Source organism: Furipterus horrens, unplaced genomic scaffold, assembly GCF_987537825.1.
Source record: "Furipterus horrens unplaced genomic scaffold, mFurHor1.1.pri manual_scaffold_17, whole genome shotgun sequence".
Classification (NCBI taxonomy): Eukaryota; Metazoa; Chordata; class Mammalia; order Chiroptera; family Furipteridae; genus Furipterus; species Furipterus horrens.
This window is the reverse complement of record NW_028327187.1, coordinates 11,616,194-11,630,102: the sequence shown is the minus strand read 5'-3', so window position 1 is coordinate 11,630,102 and position 13,909 is coordinate 11,616,194. Positions and strand designations below refer to the sequence as shown.

The 13,909-nt window shown below is 41.8% G+C and overlaps 1 protein-coding gene across 3 annotated transcripts in view; it reads right to left on the bottom strand.

Annotated features, from left to right (window-relative positions):
• OGT (O-linked N-acetylglucosamine (GlcNAc) transferase) overlaps positions 1 to 13,432 on the bottom strand; it is a 54,794-nt gene extending 41,362 nt beyond the window's left edge. For 2 of the 3 annotated variants that reach the window (XM_090263963.1, XM_090263965.1), the window contains exons 1-4: positions 13,195 to 13,432; positions 10,180 to 10,360; positions 9,115 to 9,358; positions 1,493 to 1,561 (exon numbers count right to left, since the gene is read on the bottom strand). In XM_090263963.1, the coding sequence (XP_090120089.1) occupies positions 1,493 to 1,561; positions 9,115 to 9,358; positions 10,180 to 10,360; positions 13,195 to 13,231 (531 nt within the window). In that variant the 5' untranslated portion in view covers positions 13,232 to 13,432. The remainder of the gene's footprint in view (positions 1 to 1,492; positions 1,562 to 9,114; positions 9,359 to 10,179; positions 10,361 to 13,194) is intronic. The other variant, XM_090263964.1, reaches the window with a different exon arrangement.
• Positions 13,433 to 13,909: the final 477 nt, after the last annotated feature.

Here is a 13,909-nt window from a genome sequence, read left to right as displayed (position 1 = left end):
CTCTTCGTTTTCTACAAAGACAACATAATTTTGCTTCCATCTACTAGGAATATGCTGGCTTGAATTTTCAAATGCACTGATTACAAAAGAAATACATTGCATTTCACTCAAGAGTATTTTCTTGTTCACTAGTTCTCACAAAAACAGAATAACATTTTTCAAACTAGGTGTCTCCAGAGCTCTGAAATAAAGAAGTCAGCAACCTAAGGCAGGCGCAATGTCTCAGCCTAGACCGATCTCTAAAGCTGCAGTGAAGTGCAATTCATGTTAGCTGTCCGCTTGGTGGGGTGACAATTAATAGGAGCTTATCAAATATTTGTTCTATAAATTACCAATTGGATTTATCGGCTAAGATTGAAATCAATTACTACAATTCATCAGCTGGAAACCTACATAAGGTTAATCCAAGGTGTCAGCAGAATTTATGAGCTATGCACTTAAAACTAGTGCCTTTGAACATGAGACGGTGCTAAAAAGCCTTCTTCCTCCCTGGATGAAGCAAACAGACAGCTACGCTGCGCATACACTCCACGCATTAGCATGCGCGTGGGGCTCAGAGCAACAGGTGGGAGTTTCAGAAGCATTCTGGTTTCTCCCCACTCCTCACCCCTGCAGCGCGGTTGCGTAAGGTGGCTTGTAACAAGACAATTTCACTTGTAAATTTAATTTAAAATTATACCAAATGCTTTAATAACCCAACCTGGTGTTCAAATTCATTATTTGGAAACACAGAATGCTAAAAGCCACCTTTCCACTTTGGCAAGTTTTCTTTCGATCAGTCCATTTCCCAAACAAACCAGCTTTGTCCTGACTTTTTTCTTTTAAGGAGGTGGGGTGGGGAGGAGTAAAAGAAGGAAGTAAGGAAGAAAAGAAGGTAAGACAACTAGGATTGGAAAAGAGGAAGAAGGAACTTGGAGGAGGGAGTGGGGACAAGAAGGGGCAGGATGTTCCAATTATTTAATTTGCAATCATTTTAACAGCCTTTCTTCCACTGTAAAAAGGGTGAGGAAGATGAAGGGAGGAAGGTTAAATAAGAATTTAAATGCCAGTATTACAGGGTAACATTTGGATGAAGTTCTTCTCCACTTACAAGCCACAAAGGACTTAGAAGAGCAGCATTTTCAATGGCACCTGCATCATAAGGCGTCTTGAGCCAAATCACAGGCGCTCTGCTTGTCACCAGCAGGCAAGCCTCAGATTTGAAGGAATGTTATTTATTCCCACATAAGATCATGTCGGAGCCCATTGTTATAGAGATGATCTAGCTCAGCAGAAAGGCTCCAAGATGTTCAGGTTCTTGCTTTACCCCCAGATTTAGAACAGATATGCCAAAGCCTGGCCCTGCTCTAGTCTGAGGCGATTCATGCCGTCAGTTTTCCTCAGTTTCTTAGGACTGTTTTTGTGAAGACAGCTCAATGAAGAGTTGAAGACTTGGCAAAGAGTACAAGTTTTCATAACACTGATGTTTAAATGTGCTCTAGCAAACACCTACCTTGGCTTCTTCCAAGCGACCCAGGGCTTTGAGCAGGTTCCCCAGGTCACTGCGAACACAGTACAAATCCTAGAAACCCAGAGATACCGTCATTAATTACACTCTTTCTCAGCCAAAAATAGCTTGGAATAACTTTTATGCATCTGGCTTCCTGTCATTTTATTCTGTTAATTAAAGCTACTGCTTGACAAATGTTAAGTACAGAACCACAATCCCTCAACCTCAATTTCAAACTCCAAAAAGTTCCAAAAACTCACTTGATTAAGCTTGACCTCAACCGGCATAAAGTTATTTATATAATTTATTGATCCCACTTAGTGTGAATACTCTTTTTTTATTTTTATTTTTTGCAGAAATATAAATTTGCTGCAAATTTAGGAAGGTGCTGCCCCAGACCCACCTAGGAGTTCTATATATGATATTATCATCTCTCTAACATTCTAAAAATTCTGCATTTTGAAATGAATTTGATCCCAACAGTCTCAGCTGCAAGACTATGAGCCTTATTATAGCTTCTTTTCCCCTCAAATGTTAGTCATGTTAAAAAGAAAAACAACAAATGTTTGTTCAACTATTTTGTTCGCGGTTATAATGAATCACTCCTATATCAAGGGCCAAAAATTTTCCATAGTAAAAAGAAGAGAGAGAGTATTTAGCCACAGTTAGCTACCAGCAAACCTATCCCTAGGCTGTCAGGCATATTTTAAGAACTTGACTTCATTTCACTGTTAGAAAGAAGGATTATCATCCAACCAAAGCTTCAATCCTGGCACCTGTCACTCATTAGTATTCAGTGCCATTGGAGTTGGGTAGGTGAGTAATGAAAAGCAGTTGAGGCGCGCACATTCTCCTGGCTGTGAGGGTGTGCCCGGCTCTGCAGACTCGTGAATAAAGGCCTCGCTTTACTCCTCAAAAAAAAAAAAAAAGAAAAGCAGTTGATTCTGCTTTTTCTTAGCAGCACAACTGTGTTGCTAGTCATCTGACTCACCAGTCCGTTCATCACTATGAAAAGACATGTTATCCGAACAGTGAGTCTAAATTTTTATACATCCTTTTTGGCCTTTGTCAGTCCAATCTATTAGTCAAGAAGCAGGGGCAATGGCAAGAGGGAGTATAGGCTTATCATTCCAAACTGTTCCATGGGTGGAAGAGCCTTAAATTAAGTCCTAGAAAGTGCTAAAGTGTCATCGCAGATATTATTCTGGTGCAACTGTATTAGAACCAGGTGATTAATTTCACCGATGAACAGCTTTTGTGATTGCATGTTATCATCCAACAGGTGAACCAAAAGTCAGCCAGCAAATGCTCTCCAACAATAATCATCCAAGGAGCTCGCCCCTTTTATACTTTATGGGTCAGACCCTGTCCCATTATAATCCACAACTTTTTCCAACACATCCCCCCAATTCCTAGCCAAGTACTGTACACACAATAAGCACGCAAATATTTAAGTGTGATCCCTGTGTGGCAAATTGAAACGGCAGAGCAGACAGAGAGCAAGTCAGAGAAATGCGCTCCAGCAGGCCAGAAAGCAAGCAAGCGCTCACAGTGTAAACTACCTACAGAGCAGGTCATGTGACAGGAACTGCAGCCAGCCTCTAGGATTTAAGAGTTGCCCCCCATTGATGGCTAGCAGGAAAAGGGGATCTCTGTTCTACAGCTGTAAGAAAGTGAACCCTGTCGACACCAGTGCACTTGGAAGAGGACCCAAGCCCTAGAGGAGTACACCTGGCCAACACGTTCATTTCAGCCAGAGATCTGCAGCAGAAAATCTACCCACTCTGTGCCCAGACTTCTAAAACCAGGAAGGAAAAATATTTGTATTATTTTAAGACACTATCTGTGATAACTTTTTAGACCACAACAGGAAACTAAACACTTAAGCTTTTCACGAATTTTAGGGGCTCAGAAGATGCAAAGGAAACCATTAAGAACAAAAGCAAACAAAAAAGCCCCCAGCAGAGCAGAGAGGAATAGAAACACCATGGTTTCCTGCAGTGCAGCTGTATAGAACTCCCTTAGGGTTGGCCATACCGGATCAGATCCATCATCTACCCCATCTGTCTGTCCATCATGCAATGACTGGTGTTTTGGGACAGAATGGCTGTCCCCACTGACCTCAAGCACAAAAGGCTAATATTAATACTAATTCTCAAAAAATTATAGATTGCACAGTTCTTATTACAAACTTACCCTCCCCTAATGAGTCCAAGCACCTTTTAACCCTATTTATATTCTCAGAAGTAATGAATTCTATAATCTTCACATCTACTTTGCATGATTTTCTCTACACTTTAAGAGTTATCCTTCTGTTTTGGCAAGCCATGACTGAACAATCTATTCTGTTCATACACGCTCCTACTATACCTGATTATTGTGGTTATACAGAGCTTTGGACTTTTACCAATTCCTATGTATGTCTTTTCTGAGCCATAATAATCAGAAGTCTTGCAATAATTCTCCAACAATGACCCTAATGGGCTATACATCATAGCCAACTGTTGCATAATTTTACCCTCTAGTTTCTATAAACCCTTGGATGACTGCCATCCCAGTCCTGAGAGTGTATCAATCTATATTTAGTTCTATCATCTAGATCCATTACAGCATACTAAATCAAGTGAGCACAATGACTGTAGTTAAAAATAGATAATCTTCCAGGATCACTATAAGATAATCAATAAGGCAGTTTTAGAAAACGTAAAGCATACCATATTAAATATAACAGTGAAATCTGATTCTCCCACTTGAGGATCCGAACCTTATGCATAAACAGTTAATTTCTAGAAAAGTCAAGGATACCACTGTTCTCCCCAAAGTTCAAAACCTAAGACAAAAATTGTTTCATTTGTCAAGTCAAAACAATGAATGTCTGCTAAGAGAATACATTTCTCAAACCCAGGCCATTCTGTCCATTCCCAGGTTAGTACTTTATAAGCAAAGCTTTATTCAACTCAGTAACATATCTGGAACACAGAGAAAAACACAATCCTTACCCTAGAGGGCATTACAATCTACGTGGAAAGGCAAGGCATACACATTAAATGCTCACACAGGGTAAAAAGTTTTAGGGAAGTAAATGAACTCAAAAAAGAGATTTAAGCTGGGCCTTAAAGGATGAGTAGGACTTTATTTTTTTTAAAGAGTTTACTTATTTATTTTTAGAGAAAGCGAGGGAGGAAGAAAGAGGGAGAGAAACATCAATGTGTGAGAGATACATAGATCGGTTGCCTCTCACACGCCCCCAACTGGGGACCTGACCCGCAACCCAGGCATGTGTCCTCACTGGGAATTGAACCTGCAACCTTTTGGTTTGCAGCCTGGGACTCAATCTGCTGAGCCACACCAGCCAGGACATGAATAGGATTTTAATAGACAAAGGAGGAGGGCATTGTAGACTAGGGAAAAGAGTGTGAATAATGGTAATGAGATGGAAATGAGTAAGAATTTCCTGTATATACACCCCTCCTAAGATAGTATCTACTTCCTGCCTTTCCTCCTAGAACTGCCCCACCCCAGCCTCACCACCTATTAAATATATACACACATACACATTAAGTAAAATCGGGTTGATAAAAACCTACGGCTCTTCACTACCTCTCAAATTAAATTCAAACTCTTTAGCCTCTCTATTCTTTCTAAATCTTCCAATAGACTCTCTGCTCCTACACTCACTTCTTGTTACTACTTGACTCACCACTTCAGCCAAGGAAGTCGACTTGCTATTTGCCTTCCTACAGAACGCTTAGGTTATAAGCACCCACTCAAAAAAATCTTGATTAATACTCTCTAACAGTAATCATCTAAGGAGCTTACACCTTTTATACTTTATGGGTCAGATCCTGTCTCATATTATAGTCCACAACTTTTTCCCAACACATCCCCACCCCCGATTCCTAACAAACTACTGTACACACAATAAGCACTCACATATTTAAATGTGAACACTCACGTGGCAAATTGCAACGCCAGAGCAGAGAGGAATAGAAATAGATGGTTTCCTGCAGTGTAGCTGTACAAGTGAGACTAGCGACAGTAATAATTAACATGACAAGCCCTGGCTGGTGTGGCTCAGTGCACTGAGAGCTGGGTTGTGAACCAAAGGGTCGCTGGTTCGAGTCCCAGTCAGGGCACATGCCTGGGTTGCGGGTCAGGTGCCAGTTGGGGGGCACGCTAGAGGCAACCACACATTGATATTTCTCCCCCTCTCTTTCTCCCCGCTTCCTGTCTCTCTAAAAATAAATAAATAAAAATCCTTAAAAAAAAATTAACATGACAGTAACACGTGACAATCAGGATGCCGGTAACTCTCAGTGTTGTGCATCCACAATCAAATCGGAAGTAATGGTTCAACAACCTCTAGGCTCAGAAACAGGGCTCCTTAAAGAAACTCAGGATTACAGATAGCCATTTTACAAAGGGTAATTTTATATATAATTCATAAAAGGGATTGCCAGGTATGGGCAGTGCTAGCAAGCCATTGTGTGAAAAATTACCAGCTACAATAGCACCTTCAAATACGCTGAACTAAAATGTTAGTGAAATTATATATTATATCGTTCATCATTACAAGAGACAATTCAGAAGGTAAAAATATGAAAGCTCTGTCTTAAAAATAATTCCTATAAACAAGTCAGACTAACTTATAAATTGACATACCATGAACTTAAGAGAATCAACACTGCGGAAAACAGGTTACCAAGAACACTACCTTAACACTTTACTTTTTCACTGCTGCAACACCAAAATAACCTGAGTTTCGTGAAACACTTTTCATAGAATGCAAACTACATCTGTAATTCAGGCCAACAACTCACTGCCAGCGGGAGCACAAATTAGGAACAGACTCAAGATTCTGTCAGTACTGACCTGACCAAGGCACTTTGACAGTGAATATAGTTACGACTAGATAGCCTGAAATACATTAAAACATGCTTGCTATGGTATACATGGGTAAAATCCAGGCAGTTTGCACAATCCCTCTTCCATTCTTACTGGTAAAGACAGAGAAATAAAGTAGCACTTCCCACTAGTAGAATAGAACCAGATGGGAAAGCATAGCTAGTCAATGCCTTCGAGGGTCCGTGCCATGATTTATTTTAGTACTACCTTAATTTCTTTGGAAGGAGGTAATGATAAGTTTCCTGTTAACAGGCCGGAGACTGAAAACCGTGGTCCTGTCTCCCACTTCAATTTTCCCTCCTCGCCATACTCCTCTGGTTTGGTAGACTGTGAGCAGCAATGGCTGCTCTGCTCCACATGGAGGTCTCTGGAAACCTGAACCCAGGGGATCAGAGCTCAAGATGTTTGGAGCTACAGCTATGTGAGAGGGCAAAGGTGAGCTTCCACCCAATCGACAAGTGAAGGGTGAAACCAACTCTGATTAATAAAAGGAAAAGAATTTAACTGTGACAACTAGGTGCACAAGTGAGCCCTGAGCCTTGGCGAGAACTGGACCTGAGTCCCAGTGACAGTACATACGACAGGGTTCTCTAAAACTTTTTGGCGGTAACTAGCTGGATAGTACTGTAATACAAATTACAAAATACACTCAAATTTTCATATAAATGCATTGAGTAGCTCTGAAAAATACATAAGAAATAGGTTTCATGGATACCTCCAAGGAGGATAGCTTCAGGCTTTTCACTGTATCCATACATAAAGCAATAAATAAAAAAATTTTTGCCCTGGCCAGTGTGGCTCAGTTAGTTGGATAATCTTCCTATAAACTGAAAGGCCGCAGGTTCATTTCCCGGTCAGGGTACATGTCTAGGATGGGGATTCTGTCCTGGTCAGGGCGCGTGCGAGAGGCATCTGATCCATGTTTCTCTCTTACATCGATGTTTCTCTCCGTCTTTTTCTAAGATCAATAAGCATGTTCCAAGGTGAGGATAAAAAAATTGTTTAGCCCTGGCTGGTGTGGTTCAGTGGATGGAGCGCTGGCCTGCAAACCAAAGGGTCGCCGGTTTGATTCCCAGTCAGGGCACATGCCTGGGTTGCAGGCCAGGTCTCCAGTTGGGGGCGCACGAGAGGCAACCACACACTGATGTTTCTCTCCCTCTCTCCTTCCCTTCTCCTCTCTCTAAAAATAAGAAAAGTTTAATTTTACACTCTCAAAATTAACTGAAAAAATAACTGTTTAAATAGATATCGTGAGAAAAAGTGATTTCAGCTCTTTGCGCAAACTACTATATCAAGCTTCAGTTCCCTAACCAGTAAAACAGGGATTAAGGGAGAGCAGGAAATGATGAATGGTTTTCAAACTGTACTCAGGGGGCTGCCTTGAGGGGTACATGCTCTCTGGGCATGTCATCCCCATTTTATCTTTTATTTCCTCTCTCTTGAATGTTTGCTTTCTAGATATTCAGGCTCAGGTTTTAATACCCCCTTCACCAATACTAGCTGTGTGATCCCCCCCCAAAATTACATAACTCTTGAGTCTGATTTTTATAAATTGGTAAAATTGAAAATAATACCACCTATTTTGAATGCTCATTGTGAGCATTAAGACCAATGTCTGGCCCTGGCTGGTGTGGCTCAGCGGATTGAGCACCAGCCTGCAAACCAAAGGGTCACCAGTTTGATTCCCAGCCAGGGCACATGCCTGGGTTGTGGGCCAGGTCTCCAGTCTGGGTGCGTGAGAGGCAACTGCACATTGATGTTTCTCTCCCTCTCTCTCTTTCTCCCTCCCTTCCCCTCTCTCTAAAATAACTAAATAAATCTTTTTAAAAAATACCAACATCTGTAGCAACTGCCACAGTGTCTTGAGCACAAAGTAGGCTTTCAATAAACAGCAGCTGTAATAGTTCCTTACTAACCACTTCCAGGGTTACTGCGAAACTAAATGCTACAGCTTGGAAATGTCATCTCAAGTTTTTCTGGATTCCTTCCATCCCATCTCTTCACCACTTACCTCTTAACTTCCTATCTGCCTTCTATCCCTAACCACATCAAAGGTTCTGAGGGCAAGTGTTACACCTGTGTAGCTTTCAGAGACTAACGCAATGTGAACTTTATGTCTGCCAGCTCTGCCTCACTTCCTCCTCAGAAAACAGCTGCAATTTCAACCAAAACAAAACAAAACAAAAACAAAAACAAAAAATTAAGACCTATTCAAAAGCTCAGTGTGGATACTACCACTTCAACTCTACCACTTATAATTATATTGAAAGAAAACAGGACAGAATATTGAGGAACAAATTGTGCAGCCTAATTTTCATGTCACTGATCCATACACAGATACCGTGTTTTAACTGTTTTACATTACAGAGTATGGTCCTTCATCCACTATTCCTTGAAAACCAATTAACTGTCACAAACACCTATTAGAGTTTATCCAAATTTAATCAAAACAGCCCCCAAAACAATGTCATGTGTTCTGTACATTCACAGCATTATAAAGAGTTTCTGGCAATAAGGATAATTTTTATGCTTTCTAATATAACTTGCTAGATAAAACAAATTTAAAAAAACATGATATAGGCCTGATCAAAGCAATTTCAGCATTTTAAATAGACAAACATTTCTAAACTCTTAACTTTATTCCATGTCTGAAGTATCAAACTGTTTCCTGCTGGGCTTTTGTGAAGGGCAAATAGTATAACCACTAAAATTGTACTCACAGGATTGTACTGAAGAGCAGAGACGTAAGCTTGTACTGCCCCTTCCATGTCACCTGCTGCGACCAATGCGGCTGCCAGGTTGATATAACCATCGATGAAATCTGGCTTGAGACGCAGTGCATGCCGGTAATGCTCAATTGCTTCCTGCAACTGTCCTCTTTCCTTGTACACATTCCCCAAATTCGAATAGGCTTCTGCCAGAAGGGGGTTCTGTTTAATTGCCAGAGTGCTAAAGTGAGCAGATCTGGAAAAGGCGAAAAGTGTTGATGCAGGTGTACGCAGGACCCTGGGCTATTGCTAAATTACGTAACAATGACATTATCTTTAAACTAGTGCACAGGCAAAATTCTGGAAATGAAAGTTTTTCAAAAGTGGAGGTATTCCAGATTTCAAATTGGAATGCTCTTTTTCCTTATGAGATAAAATTCTTACTAGAGTCTTATTACCAAACTGCTGCATTGTAAACCATTATCATTAGGATCAAGAGTCAAAATGCTATGGGCATAAGTCTCACTTTCCATTTGTTGATAAGACTTAATGACACACATCTTTAAATGTCTAAATAAACCAGAATGACTATTAAAAGGAAAAAAAACACAGATTCTCCCCTTCTGATTAATTCAACTGATCAGCTAAAAGTAGCATCTCAAACAACCTAACGACAATCTTTAGAACTAGAATCACATATGTACCTCCTACCACAGCATACACACCATTATTTTTGAGTATTCTGTCCCTCGAGATGACACGTCTTACAAAGGTGAGACTGAATGCTCACATGTTTATACTAAGAATATTTATTACCTGATCAGAGTCAAGTAAGCAGCAGGCTTAGGTGGAAAAATCTAGAAAAGGTCCCCAGTCATACTGATAACATCACCCCCACCACAAAGGAGGGAGAAAAACTGGCAGCTGGGCACGTCACAAGTGAACAAGACAGCAGATGTGCGTTGGTGGCTCGGCTGAAACCCATTGGAAACATTTCAAGTTCAAATATTTAAGTATCATTTTCAAGCTCAGCATCCAGAGGCAGCAAGCACCGGAAGGTACCCCCACATCTCCTACCTGTCCAGCCTTCGACACTGGAAGTGTATAGACGAAAGTAATAAAAGCACACCAGTATTGTCTGGCTCTTGTCTCCAGAGCTGCATGCAGTGTCTTTCAGCTGCCTCAAAATCTCCTGCCTGATACTCTCGATGTGCCAACTCAGCTAACCCTTGGAAGGAAAGCATACGTTTCGTTGGTTCTGGAGAGTCATCAAAACATTTGAGGGAAGGAGGGGGGAAAACAAAAAGTTAGAAATGCGAACAAAAAAATGTAAAAACATGGCATATTAAACTTAAAGATGAAAACGCTTGAAACTATGTAAAGCACTAGAGTGTTCTGCACATTATATATAACCCCCAGTTAACATCAGGTGCCGAATTGGCATTTTTTTAAACTGAGCCATTAACTTTCTTTCCCAGACTAGATAGAAATATTTGCTTTCAAATAAGATTACATTTTATGACTACAAATACTTCATATTTTTACATTAAAAGTCAAAGGTAAAAAAAAAAAAAAAAAGTCAAAGGTAACATTTAAAGACTCACTAAACAGTATTCCTTATTGTTAACATGTCAAAACAAAATATAAAACATGATTTTAAAGGTTACAAATGTTGAACCAGAATAACATACTGCGAAACTTAATACTTTTTCCCATGTCTTAGGTTGGATTTGGGGAAGGGGTGAGGATGGGGGTAGGGTAGAGGGGTACTGGCAACAATCTCTCTCTTAACCTGGGGGGGAACAGAGGATGTGCTTTTACTGAAAACTATATTGACACTTTTGTGTACTTCACAATTTAATTTAAGGGCAACACTAGAAACAAACATAAGAGGGGAAAAAACTAAAAGGAAAGGTGCTATTTTAAAAGCAGCTGATAAACAAGGTGAATTCATCTGTCAAGAGCCAAAATATTTAAAGGGGTCAGCAAACATTTTAAATAAAGACTCAAGATTATATTGCTTCTCTAACCACCCCACACTCACAATGAAACCAAATCAGCTAAATCCCAGCCATGCTGGTTTAACACTGGCATTTTCCAAAGAGCCCTGACACTGACCAAAGGATTCAGACATTGCAAACAACCTTATATAAACCGTGCAGTTACCTACAACTTAAAACCATTTGATACAGTGCAACAGAATAAATAATAAATGAGAGTACTTTGCTGTGTCTAAGTTACTTAACTCAGATACATAAAGATATAGCCCCTGGAGGGTGGGGGGTGGGTACACAACAACACACCTAGGTCTCAACTAGAACACTTTCACTTAAACAATGACATTGTGTTACTGGAATTTCACTAGATGGTTGCAATGGTAAACCATGTACAAATTACTTAAATTCTACCAAGGTCACAGTGACCAGCTCAAATTTGAGCCAAGCTCCCCAATCATTAGACCTGGCAAGTGATCTGTATACTCAGGAAAGCAAAGTAAATTTCCTGAACAGAATACACAGCTGACCACTAGTAAGCAAGAGCAGAAAGGCTTAACATCCAAATCTGGGGGACATAGTATCTCTAATAGAAACTGGAAAATTATATTTTAGACGAGTCTCTAGAAATCCTTAGCTCATTTTAACACACTGCTTTATCAACTTTTAAAAGCCACCTATCTGTTTCAACACTTGAAATGACAACTCCCTCGAATAAAAGAACACACATTGAAAAGGGGAAGCTAGTACAGACGTTAAATCTTTTAAAAATCCCTTAGAGGGAGGGAGGGAGGGAGGGGAACACTAATTATTAATCTTATTACCCACAATCAAGGCTAAAATACGACCGAAGATTCACCTATCACTTACTGCTGCGCAATGTCCAAAACCAATAAATAAAACCCTGGACAGATCTCAACTGAGACACAACAACAAAAAACGAACCTCATGGGAACCCTTAGAACTGCAGCCCAAGCTGCCCACCCCCCTGCCCCAAATAGCCTCAATAGGGAAAGGCAGCTGAAGGGCACTCCTATAATTTGGTTGTTTTCTTATGTTTAGTTACCAAATGCTCTTGACTGAATAGTCTACAAGAGCAACCGCCTTGCACTTGTGCAGCCAACACTCCAGTTGCTTTACAAACTCTTCAAGCAAGGATGAAAACTTAAAGAAAAATACACGCCCTATGAATAGAGAGATACTGAGCTCAAGAATGGGGATGGAAGACCCAGAGGCGGCGGCGGAGGAATACACGGAGAAAGTAGCACAAAGCAACAATTTGGCCCGCAGTGTGGTCATGCCAAAGCACCCGCAGCCGCACCCGCACCCGCACCCAGGTGGTTTCTGCCCGAAGGTAGGCAGTGGACCGCTGGACTGGCAACCTCGCAAAGGAAAGGGTGTGGTTCCCCGCGGGAGGGGCGGGAGGGTGGGAGGGCCGGGTGGGAAAGCCAGGCTCAGTGGAACTGGGCGCTGGCAAAAGGAACCCCTGGAAATTTCCGATCTAAATTGGGGCCGCTCAACCGAAGGAACACACCAGCAAGGCGCTGCCCAGCGGGGTGCTGCTCGATACCCCCTCGTCTCGAGGTGACTTATAGCACGCCGAGCAGCTTTCGATCATTCTTAGATGATGCAAAGCGAGGATACGATTACATCGGGATGGCACCCCCGCCCTAGACTGACAGAGGACCAAATCGGGCTAAGGAGAAAGGACTCAAGTGGGGAAGAGGAGGGGGCGCTGAGCTGAATTAGGAGAGAAAACCGTAGCGAAGGAGAGTGAAAGGACAGGGATTCCAACGCAGTCCATTCCGAGACATTCTAAGCGTGCACAGGTGACAGAAGCGTCCCGAGCGAGTGGAAAGCTGGTGCATTTGTGACATTAAAAAAAGGCAAAAAAGGAAGCAAAAAGCAAGGCAGAGGAAATGTTTGCAAAGCAGACGACAGTGCAAAACCATATCGGATGCCTGCAGACGACGGGAAGCTCAGCAATGCCACTGATGTCATGGGGATGGCTAGAGGGAAGGGAGGGAGGGTGGTGAGAGGCAGGGGACGGCGCGAGACCCCAACGGGGCGTCTGCCAAGGTAGAAGGGACACCGGTACCTGTGCTGTCGGCCACGTTGCCCACGGAAGACGCCATCTGGAGCTCCTTAAGGGAGAGCGAGAAGGGGGTGGATGAGTCCCGCTGTGCCGCCACTACTTGCACGAACGTTTCTAGCGGTAACAATGAGAGGGCAGCAGCCGTACCAGTGCTCTGGCAGGCTTGAGCGGTGGCAGCACTTACAGGCTTCGAACCTTAGGAACTCGGGCTGCTTATCTACCTCTCACGGTCTTGAAATGGCGGCTACGGCTCCTCCGCCGAAACAACACGGGACGGAACTACTTTCTGTTACAATTAAGTACCAGCGCGGAAGGAAGGCGACAACCAGCTCCGCCTACAAAATGACTATCAGATTCTGGGTAACCTTCCGCGCAGGAGCCATTGCGACAAACAGGATTGTGTCCAGGGCGCAATGGAGTAACCCTGTCAGCCCGGCTTTGGGGTTAGGGCACTGTCTCTGGTAGTAGTGTCCAAGTTTTTTTGTTTTGTTTTGTTTTTTTACAGTAAGGCATAATGTTGGAAAGAAATCGACACACGTGAATAACACATTTTTGCCAAAGTGGTGTATAGTCTATTACCTAACCAAGAACGTATATGTTCACATAAATAAATACCAAGACGTCTAAAAAAGTTTAATCAACTGTATTCCTACAAAAACGGATAGTTACAAGGCTGATTTGGTCAATTCGGAGCGAGTAAATTTAAAGTGGTTATATT